The 12329-nt window shown below is 34.1% G+C and overlaps 1 protein-coding gene across 1 annotated transcript; it reads left to right on the forward strand.

Annotated features, from left to right (window-relative positions):
- The first annotated feature begins 5003 nt into the window (after positions 1-5003).
- Positions 5004-6158, forward strand: LOC143588864 (pentatricopeptide repeat-containing protein At1g77170, mitochondrial-like). Its single transcript, XM_077069770.1, has one exon. The coding sequence runs from the start codon at positions 5073-5075 to the stop codon at positions 6156-6158; it is 1086 nt and encodes a 361-aa protein (XP_076925885.1). The 5' UTR covers positions 5004-5072.
- The last annotated feature ends 6171 nt before the right edge of the window (positions 6159-12329 follow it).

A 12329-nucleotide genomic window follows, 5' to 3' on the forward strand; every position in this document is an offset into this window, starting at 1 on the left:
GTTGTACCCAAATATTTTCACCATCTTTAATGTTTTCATAACCTAGTGCTCGTGTTGGTGTATTCTTATTCAACATCTCGGGGTTGACGTATTCTTGTTCAACTCGAGACAGGGCTAGATTATCATTAAACTTGCATTTAATATTCATATTGAACAACATTTTTATCATAATGATTATTTTATTTATTATTATTATTTTACATTTTTTTTACCATACATAATTGGATGAACTATGTGCCATGCGGTGAACAGAGTAATTGCGGGTGCACACGTAATTATGAAATTCAACGCATGGAACCCATAGCAAGTTTTGTTGTGTGTTATGGCATAGAAGTCTTTTAGTGATTAGGAAAACGAGACGAATGGAATATGGTAAGGACATGGTGGATACGCCGTCGGTTGGGGTGTGACAGATTGGTATCTTTATTATATACTAATATGATTAAACTTATGAATTGCTCACCGACCTTTGTGTTGACAAAATTTATTTTATGAAATGTTGCAGGTTTGCATCTTGGTTGATTTATGATTGTGAAGAAAACGACATCAAAGACCTTAGGATATTAGTAAAAATGAACAATATCAATTTGCCATATTTTGTGATATCTTGTTTATGGTTATTTTATGGATAATTGTTATGTGACATTTTCGATGTTGTGAAATGAAATGAGTTTATTAAATACTGTCACTTAAATTAGTGTCATGTGCTTATGGACAATCGTTACACCTCGGCATGTTCCGCCGCCTTTGGTCGGGGTGTGACACGGGTCAACCCGAAAAACCCGAATAAACTCTTAATTTTGAAATTAAATATATTTTTAGGTATAATAGGCTTAGTCTTATTCACTAAAGTTATCTGAATCTGAGCCTAATAGACCGTTGTCATTCCTACTATTATGGATCGATTGTTTATTGTTAATTTATGTTTTTCGTTTATTACTAATAGCAACCATAATCGAACAACCAAATCATGTCTTATTGAAGACGATTATGGTTCGAGTTAGTTACTTAGTTTTAATCTTCTTTTGAATTGTTTTTATGACTTTATCAAGTTATGATGGTTTATTATTTGATTATTTGCGTTACGAGCAAAGAAGAATTTGTTGTTTTAATTTTAGCATTGAAGTTTTTATAATATTTTTTTTATTTTTTGTTTCATTTTCTAGGATACTCGAAACCCGATTAACCCAACTCGAAAAAACCTGAACCCGAATTACCCGAACTCGAAAAACCCGTGAGAGATTTGGGTTGGGTTTCGGGCTAAGATTTAAAACTTTGAAACCTGAAGAACCCGACCCGAAAAACCCGAAACCCAAAAAACGAACCCAAAGAACACCCCTATCCACAACCCACCATTGAAAATATCAAATAATCAAACAAATAGCTGCTTAATATGAGATTCGAACGAAGGCATTGAACTTGCCTACAGTTGCTAAACAAACATACTGAAAATCCATCAAGCCACACAAACATATTTGTAAGGAAAAATTTCCAAAATAAGCATTTATGAAAACAAATTTTTAGTTTTAGGTATCATTCGCAAGAAATTTCAGAAATAGGTATTATAAACTAGTCGTGACGAGTAGTTTGTAGAAACCAATTAGAACTTGCCACATGTCTTTAAACTAACCGTAACTAACATGTTCACTGATCATTTACTCGTCACGACTAAATAAGTTTCATGCCTCGTAAACAACGCCCACAAGTAATTTATAAGTCATTTAATTGCGACGAGTAGATTATAAGGTTAAACTAGTCGCGGCGAGTTAACTACTAATAAACTATTCGTGTATGGAATGTAAATCGGGTAAACTAGTCGTCACGACTAAAGAACTTATGAATTACTCGTAGACGTTGATTATGAGGCATGAAACTTATTTAGTCGTGACGAGTAAATGATTAGTGAACGTGCTTGTTACGGTTAGTTGAAGGACACACGACAAGTTTTAATTGGGGGAAAATTCCCAAAATAAGTATTATAAACTTATTTTATTTTTACGAGGCATGAAACTTATTTAGTCGTGACGAGTAAATGATTAGTGAACGTGCTCGTTACAATAAGTATTTGTTTCATTTTATAGGATACTAGAAAAGTTTTAATTGCAAAAAATTCCAAAAATATGTTTTATAAACTAGTCGTGACGAGTAGTTTATAGAAACCAATCCAAACTTACCACATGTCCTTAAACTAACTATAACGAGCACGTTCACTAATCAATTACTCGTCACGACTAAATAAGTTCCATGCCTCGTAATCAATACCCACGAGCAATTCATAAGTCCTTTTTGTCGCGATGAGTAGATTATAAGGTTAAACTAGTCGTGACGAGTTGACTACTAATAAACTACTTGTGTAAGGAATGTAAACCGAGTAAATTAGTCGTCGAGACTAAAGGACTTTTAAATAACTCGTGGGCGTTGATTACGAGACATTAAACTTATTTAGTCATGACGAGTAAATGATTAGTGAACGTGCTCGTTACGGTTAGTTTAAGGACACGTGACAATTTTTAATTGGTTCTACAAACTACTCGTCACGACTAGTTTATAATACATATTTCTAGAATTTTTTGCGAATAATACCTAAAACTAGAAATTTGTTTTCATAAATGCTTATTTTGGGAATTTTCCATTTAATTGGTTTTACAAACTACTCGTCACGACTAATTTATAATACCTATTTCTGGAATTTTTTGCAAGTAATACCTAAAACTAGAAATTTATTTTCATAAATGCTTATTTTCAAAATTTTACCTTTGTTTAACTATCAAAATGATTTGCATATATATCATAACTAAACTAATATAATATTCAAAAAAACAAAACTGTGGCACCGAAATAAATAAATCAAACTAAACTTCATATACACGACTAACGATTAAACATTAATCTAGTTTTTTTTACATCAAAATTTTGATGTTTGTCAACCATCTTTATATATTAATCTAGTTTTCTTTAATAAAAAAATTTTCCACCATAAATTCATCTAACAGTGTACTTGTAAGGACTGAAACCCACTACCTCACCTATGATGAAGACGAACACCGTATCACTAAAGTTTAGACTACTTCGTCAGGTAAACATTAAGCTAGTAACTAATATTATGTTTAACTTATAACATCAATATGGGAATCTTGTGTAGTATAACTTTTGGGCAATTGGACTTAAGCCATTTAGTTATTAACATACAATTTGTTGGCTTAAATATTTATATGACTCATAAGTGTAAGTACAATGTAGGACTATAAGTTATAAATTATATATAACTTTGGAGACGCACGATTGCGCAATTTACAACACCCTACCTTTACATTAACCATCAATCTAGAGTGTATATTTTAAAATGGTATAAGATGCACCAACCATGATATATAAAATGTATTAGTAAAAAAGCAAACGAAAAAAAGAGTGCAACAACAGTTTATCTGTTGTTTGTGTGCAAAACCGATTTTGGACTTATCAAATCCTGATTTTTAAGTTTCTTCAAACTTGTTCCAATCTGTTAAGTAAAAAAAAGTCGGGTTTATAATGTTTTTCATCATTAATATAACAGTCAAATTTTCTAAAAAGTTACTGATATTTTTTTTGACAAATTACCGACTAGCATTAAAGTTCATAGATTATCATTGTTATTTATCGTTATATTAACACAGCCGATTGATTTTTTTTTTTTTTGCTTCAAAAGATAAATCATCGATCAATAAGTTACTGATTAATTTATATTACAAATGATTAACGTTAGTTATCCGTAAGTTGATGTTTTTTTTTTTAATTTTGAACAGAGATTGATCTCTTCTTGTTATGTATTTTAAAAAAGAGACTAACCGACTACCGAGCAAGTGGGTTCAATAAGTATATAAATAAGCACTGATCAATCTCACATTCTCACTCACACAAACAAACCCAACACATATTTCTAATTCTTCGATCAATTTCCAGAAAGAAAAAAAATATGGCGACTTCTGTCGATGTTCTTCCGCAACATGTAAATGTGCATCATCATCACGTTAATGCTGTTGCTAACATGCGACCGATGTTACCAGCCGATGACTTTCTCAGGTTAAACACGGACGGGAGTTCACGAGGGAATCCCGGTCCCTCAAGCTTCGGGGGTTTGATCAGAGACGGCAGAGGAAGATGGCTGTGCGGGTACATGGGCAAGTTGGAGGGAGGATCTTATACCAGTCTCGAGGTCGAAGTGTGGAGCATATACAGTGGCTTACGTCTGGTGGCTGAGAAGAACCTGTCGCGCTTGTTGATCGAGACCGACTGTGATAGGGTTAATTTCGGGTTATTATTCACTTAGGGATGATTAACATGGGCCCAAGACTCTTCTGGATGTGATCAAGAAAATGATGACGGAGCGAAGCGGCACCCTTATTCATACCAGAAGAGATGGAACCAGTGTGCGGATTTGCTGGCGAAATTAGGCGGAAGACAGTAGGAGGAATACACGGTCTTGGAGAGGCCACCAGCCCTACTGATGCCTTATTTGTTACGAGACGAAGCAGTTAGTAAGTTGAAAAGGCGATGTTAGTAGGTAGTTTGATGATGAGTTTGAATGTTGTTTGTTGTTGAAGGTGTAAATCTTTAGTTAGTTTTAAATGTTGTGAAGCCTTGTTTCTAGTATTTCTGTGTTTTAGAATCTTGAATACATTCAAATAAACAAAACTGTGCACCGACATTTAAATCTTTATCTATATAATAATTAGTTTGACGTCAGTTTGGTATAGATTGCCAACCTTAAAGAGACAGAGTATTGTTGTCTGAACCGATGACACATGACTTCAATTCAACCTCTCTTCACCAACATCTCAAGAGTAAGACATCAAATCCCCAAACACAAACACTTGGCCGCTGCCACTTGTTTCTATTCAACCCACCAACAACAACACTGGATCTCAACCCACATCACCAACTGCACAACCATCCATCAACTCAGCCAACTCCACGCCCATATTATACGAACCCACACGCTCCATTTCCACAGCCACCCATTTTATTACAACACCATCATCAGAGCTTACACCCGCTTCAACTCCCCTTCTAAAGCACTCTATGTAGCCATCTTAATGGCCCGCGCTAGGGTCCACCCGGATACCTACACACTGCCAGTCATTCTCAAAGCCCTGTCTCAGAGAACTCAGGTTTTGATGCTCAAACAGCTTCATACGGTTGCAATCAAACATGGGTTGCTCTCCAATATGTATTCTGAAAGTGGGTTTATTGGTTTGTATTCAAAAGCTGGCCACTTTGATGACGCACGCAAGGTGTTTGATGAAAGTCCTCAACGACATGTCGGTTCGTGGAATGCGGTTATTGGCGGGTTGGCGCAGAGCGGGCGGGCCCGGGAAGCGGTGGGTATGTTTTTGGAGTTGAAGAGAAGCGGGCTGGAACCGGATGGTGTGACGATGGTTGGCGTGGTCTCCGTGTGTGGGAGTTTAGGGGATTTAGGTTTGGGACTTCAGTTGCATACGTGTGTGGTTCGGGCCGAACGGTTGGACAAATCGGATGTTTTGATGTCGAATTCGTTGATAGACATGTATGGAAAATGCGGCAGGATGGATTTGGCGTATCGGGTGTTTTCACGAATGCGTGAACGGAATGTATCCTCTTGGACGAGTTTGATAGTCGGGTACGCAACGCACGGGCACGTTAGTGACGCGTTGGAGTGTTTTAACGGCATGAGAGAAGCGTCGGTCACGCCTAACGGGGTGACGTTTGTGGGGGTGCTGAGCGCGTGCGTGCATGGCGGGCTTGTGGACGAAGGGAAACGCTACTTTAGTATGATGAAGAAGGAGTACATGATGGAGCCGTGGCTGCAGCATTACGGGTGCATGGTGGACTTGCTGGGTCGGTGCGGGCTGCTTGAGGAGGCCAAGGAGGTAGTAGAAGAGATGCCAGTGGAGGCTAATGCGGTGATATGGGGGTGTCTGATGGGGGCGTGTGAGAAGTATGGGGATGTGAGGATGGGAGAATGGGTGGCTAAACATTTGCAGGAAATGGAGCCTTGGAATGATGGTGTGTATGTGGTAATGTCAAATATATATGCTAGTAATGGGTTGTGGGAAGATGTTAAGAGGATGAGGGAGGTTATGAAGGAGAGAAAACTTGAAAAGATTCCTGGTTATAGTTTGGGAGCTGGGACTGGGGTGTGAAGTTATGACACTCACATGTAGGGGTGTTCAAAAGTATCCGAATCTGAATCCGTATCCGAATTATCCGACTATCCGTATTCAAACTATCCGAATTTTCGGATATCCGAATCCCGGATATCCGAAAATTCGGATTCGGATTCGGATTCGGATACCGGTTTTCAGATTTTTCGGATAGTTCGGATATCCGAACTATCCGATATATTAATTTTAATTTTTTCTAATTTATTTTATATAACAAATACAAACAACCTAGATCTATTTTCATAATATGCAGTGCCTTTTCTTTATTTTATATAACAAATTCTCAAGATGTTTATTTTGGAATAATGTGTTGTGTTTCTGACTTTATTTTGAACAATGAATTGTATGTTATTTGGTTGTTTTATGTTTAGTTTGTTTGATTTGGAAACTTGAGATGAATATGATGATGAACAGAAACCGTAGATATGAACAGAAACCGTAGATAGATTAGATGCAGAGAGTCTGATTGTTTGTTGTGTGTTTTGAATTCTTGAGATGATTATGGTTTTTTTTATTATTAAAGCATGTTTTTTTTTTTCGGATATTCGGATATCCGCAGTTCGGATATCCGAAATTTTGGATTCGGATAGTGAAAATCACTATCCGAAAGGTTCGGATATCTGAAACTTCGGATATCCGGTTTTGAACAGCCCTACTCACATGAATCTAATACAAAATATATTTATGGATTTGAGTTTGCTCTAAATGGATTCAGGTTATTAAACACCTGAAATTCCTGGATTTGAGTTTAGTCTAAGTAGATTATTTTGGTTGCAACATAAGCATGTTTAGCTAAACAGGTTACTTCGCTTTGGCAGTGGGCCCACTTAATTTGAGATTTTTCAAGAAAATGCATTATTATTATTATTATGTCATAAATTTAAACTAATTGGGTTTTTTTTATGGTATAATTTTGAAAAGGAAAAGAGAGATAAGAATGTGGTTTTATAGTTTAAATGTAATTATTATTTTATATACGACTGAGTTTCTAGTTATAGATTTATAAGTTTAAATAAAATACTAATACAAAAAACTAAAAAAAATAAAAGGAATTTTTTTTATGGTTATATGTATTGTATTCATGTCGACCCATACAAACTCATTGTACAACATTCTAAAACCGCAACATTTTTGGAAAAATATATCATTGTACAACATTCTGAACGTGCTATCATTTTTGGGAAAAATATATTATTGTACAATTCTGAAAGTGGTTATATTTTTTGGAAAATATAATAAGACTTGACTCCTTCACAATTTTGGAAAAATATAATGGGATAGGTTATTGGTACATCCTTTGGTTATCTACACACCCTACATACGATCGTATATGGGCTATACGATCGTATGAAACACACTTGAAAGGGGGGGGGGGTGTATAAGTCAAAGGGTGTGTGGATAACGATAGCCAATATAATTCTACTGTCTCGTTATTGACATAAAAATACATTTTTAAATTTTATAAAATTAAACAGGTTAGACGTGGGTCAACTCGAACACGACACGTGTAGCTATATGTATTCATTCAACCCAAAACTGACCCAACCCTATTTAAACCTAAACACAAACCCACGAATTTGATGTTTGCATATGTATCTAGGGCTGTAAACAAACCGAGCGTTCAGCGAACAGTTCGTGAACTGTTAGGCGGGAAGTTCGTTTAATAAATTAACGAACACGAACAAGAAATTTTGTTCGTTTATTTAATGAACGAACATGAACAGTGCGTTAATTCATTTGTGCTGTTCGGTAATGTATTTATTTATACTTATTTGTAATAACCAACCTAACATTAAATTTTATAATTTTATTTTTTATTTCAAATTCGTTTCATTATGGTTTTATAAAGTCTTGTTTTAACTAACAACAAATTTAACATGTGCTTCGTTGACATTATCACAATACAACAGTCGATTGGGAAATGATTGTTATGATCATTATTATCTCAAATGCTTAACTTTATATTTATTCAGGTGATTATGTATAATGCTAAGGAAAAAATGTTGGTTTAGTAGATGTTATTAATCTTGATCTCTCTCATTATATCCGCTTATTAATAATAATAATAATAATAATAATAATAATAATTACTCATTTGATTCTTCCTCCATAGTTTCTTTCGAAACCAATGCTCAGCCTCCTATCGATTAACAAAATATATATATATATATATATATATATATATATATATATATATTTGTGAAAACTCTGGAAACTCATTCTTAACCACATGCTTTTAATTAAAGTTTGAAACTTGTGGTTCACAATTAAAGTTAATAAAAAATATAAAAGTAAATATAAAACTTTTTCTCTCTTTTGAAAACATATATAAAAATTAGTAAAAAAATGTTAAAAAATAACAAACCAATTTTTTTTTAATTTTTCGATGTTTTGTATTAAATGTAACAACATATATTACATGTGCAAAAATAAAAAAAACGATGTTACATAGGGTTTTCATAACTCAAATGGGTTTTCATTCTATACTTCCCCTATACACACACACACTAGGTTAAATACCCGTGTTTACACGAGTTGGATAAACTATTTTAACAAAAGAACAAAACAATGTGAAATACTTATATGCATTACAATGTTTGAATAAAATAAAATTTTCATAAAATAAAAAAAAAACAGAAAATTAGATGGTAAATTTTCATTAATCTCTAAAAATTTCTTCATATACGACATTTATAGTTACCAATTTCATCTAATATTAAAGTTATATTAGTTTTTAATGATCCCAACTATTGCCTTTTGGTCACTGTTGGTCCCAACTAATGAATTGGCTACTAATCGTCCCAACTTTTAAAGTATTTGTTTCTAACGGTCTGCGTCTAACAGAATTCTAACGTCGTTAGTTTCAGGTCGCTGGAAAAACCGTTTTGGCCGGAAAACTCAATTTTTTTCCCGAAAACTCAACAATTTCGTCCCAAACATCTTGGTAATTTCGTATCGGACCTCTAGGAACCTTTTTCTAGTAAAAGCCCCAATTATTGAGGTCGCCAGAAACCCTATAACCATCGTCGGAATCGGTTGATAGTGCTCAAGTAGTAGTAGTTGGTTACCTGTGAGTTAATTGGCGGTGGTTGCGGTGTTCAGGTGGTGTTTTCCGGCAACAAATTTGAATTTTCCGGCTAAAAATGTTTTCCCAACGACCTGAAACTAACGACGTTAGGATATTGTTAGTCGCGTACCATTAGGAATAAATACTTTAAAAGTTGGGACCATCAGTAGTCAATTCATTAGTTGAGACTAGCAGTGACAAAAAGACAATACTTGGGATCATTAAAAACCAATATATCAATATTAAAAGATTGACTCCATCTCTAGTTTTAATCAGTGTTTTGAAACCCCGGCCGGACGGATCGGTCCGGTTAACATGATATAGACCATTTTCTAATAACCCGGCCGGGTTTGACGGTTCACGGTTCGACCGGAACCGGTGAGCCGCCGGTTGAACAGGTGAAACCTTTTTTTAATAAATCAAAAAGGCATGCTTGGTTCGAACTTGCGCAAGTGCTGTGTGGAAAGTCTTTAAAAACACAAAGTAAGCCAGCCAACTAACTTATATGTAGGGGTGTGCATATATAGGTCCGGACCGAAAAACCTGAAAACCCGGACCGAAAAAGACCGAAACCCGGACCTGCACTTTAACTTTCGGTTTCTCATCGGGTCAGATAATTTGGGGAATTCGGTTTCGGTTCGGGTATCGGGCCAAGACCCGGGTAACCGAACTATTTCAAGACCGACCCGAAATTGTGTAATCAAGTATAATAATATATAAAAGATACTTATTTGGTTTCCATATTAGCGGGTTGCTGCAGATCTTCTTTGATTCTTCCATAAGACATTTCATCAAACAGTTGGTGGGCGCACTGAATCAAACAATAAATCAAGTCTATGTTGATCAATTAAGCACCAAAATTGTGAAATCATATTGTGCTAATCAAGCAATTACAAGAAATCTTGTACCAAATACAGCAAACACTTCAAATTTTTGAAAAAAAGATAATCAAGCAAGAAGATAAATGAAGATAATCAAGCTTAATAAGAAAGATGATATGTTAATTGATTTGCTTTGCTGATTCGTGTAATAAGAGCATTCTCATCCAACCTCCTATCCTTAAACCAAAAATTACACTAAAACTCACTATATTTCTCTCTCCATTTCAATTAAATAACATTATGAATATTTTATTATTCATATAATATTGTGGTTATCAAGTACTAAAATAGATTGACATTCTCTTCAAGATTTCTACTCCTATATATATACTTCATGTATCTCATTGTAATACTATCCCTACCAATGAATGATAGTAGTTTCTTTCTCCATACTCTTTTCTTCTCTTATTGTTGCTAATAGGCTGTTGTTTCACAACACGTTATCATCAAGAAAGTAATCTCACCAAAATTGTAATCCACTTCCATGGTTTCTTGTGTACGTTAGCCACACGAAGCAACCATCAAACCTTGTCATGACCGATGCCCATTAGCACTATTAATTGCATAATAAGGTATTGAATATACCCTCTTAACACGTGTTTATATATTTTGTGCCTTATGTTATTGAAATTAGAACTTATCACACATGATAAAATCGCCGACCCAATAGATCATTATCTAAACTAGCTTATCAGACAGAAAACATTCATTGTTTTGTAATTGGTTTTGTTCTATGGGCTTTACTAATATAATTTGGTTATTGATCAAATATTTGAAAACAAATATGGATGCTGAAAGATATTAAAAATAGTGATTACTGTGTTGGTCACGTATTTAATTTTTGTGATTGTAGTATATTTCACCAAAATTATTTATATGCTCTGTTAAATCACATTCCTATTCCTATATCCCCAGCATGATTTCTTTGTTTTGCTTGAAAAAGAGACTTATGTGTTTTAGTTTTGTTAGCCTTGTTAATATAATTACTGAATTACTAGCAGAGTATGTAAGCATTAAATTTTGGAGTTGATTACATGCGGATATTTTTGGATAATATCTTGTTTAATAATTTGATGCTCTTGTCTTCAAACATGTGCTTGTAATTTATTCAAATATATAAACCGAGTTTTGTTTTACTGTTAATCCACGCATTTGAGGACTCCTGGTAGCACTTCATTATTGATGTAAAGCTTTGGTATTTGATTTGACTAATTTGTTTTCGACATGGGATTTTAGAATATTGAGTTTCTAAAAAAAAAATTGAATATAAGAAGCATGAATAAATTTTTTATATGAGATAGGGAAGTTTTGTTTTTACCTTTATCATGGGGACGTTTAAAAAAAATTGGAGATTCTTTATAGCATTATTATTATAAAAAAAATACTTATCTGGTCTTATTTTGTTAATATATCATATCATGAGAACTTTAGATGAATATATTTGTATGTTTTTCAAATCAATGTGACAAATATATGGAAGTAAGATATGTTGTTGACCAAATATACTATGATATAATAAAAAAAATGTATTTATTATATAATGTGTCTGTATGATGCACGTTTTCAAGATATTTGATATTTATTAAAGATAAAGGCATGGTGCCTGAAACATACATACTTGAATTATTTAAAAGTAATGGTATTACGCCTGAAGTGTGAGACTCCCTGTAAAGCTCATTGTATAAGCATGTTAAGAGTTGTTGTCTATTATCACTATAAAGAAAAGTGTAAACATGCTTTGATATGACATGACCTGAAGTGGCATGTTCATTGATTCTCATTATATTTTCATAAAAAGGTCGTAAGGTTTAGACCGATAAATCATACGTGACTCGTACATGTCATTACCAAGAAAGTCATAAGATGTTAGACCAGTGAATCTTTAATGACTCGGACACGTAATTACTTCTCAACAGAGATTGTGTATAGAGAAGTTTATTTATAAGGAAAATATGGATAACACAATTTCCATATGTTATACCTTAACATTGCTCTTCAAGTAGCAATATTATTAGACAAGTATAAAAGGTATGATGATTTCATACCCGTATGTCCAAGAAAATAATAAACAACCATGAAACTTACCTTGTCCTACTCCATTCTTAAAGCGAATGCAATTGACTGGTTATTGTACTTCATTCCTTGAAGTGAATGTGATGATATATTGATCATTGGAAACGTAGTGATCATGGATATAACTGA

The sequence above is a fragment of the Bidens hawaiensis genome, unplaced genomic scaffold, assembly GCF_021521415.1.
Source record: "Bidens hawaiensis isolate Kalapana, Puna unplaced genomic scaffold, B.hawaiensis_p1.1 tig00036830_1, whole genome shotgun sequence".
NCBI lineage: Eukaryota > Viridiplantae > Streptophyta > Magnoliopsida > Asterales > Asteraceae > Bidens > Bidens hawaiensis.

What these genes read in the sequence shown, in the direction of transcription:
- LOC143588864 (XM_077069770.1), top strand. Translation starts at nt 5,073, where the DNA reads ATGGCCCGCGCTAGGGTCCACCCGGATACCTACACACTGCCAGTCATT.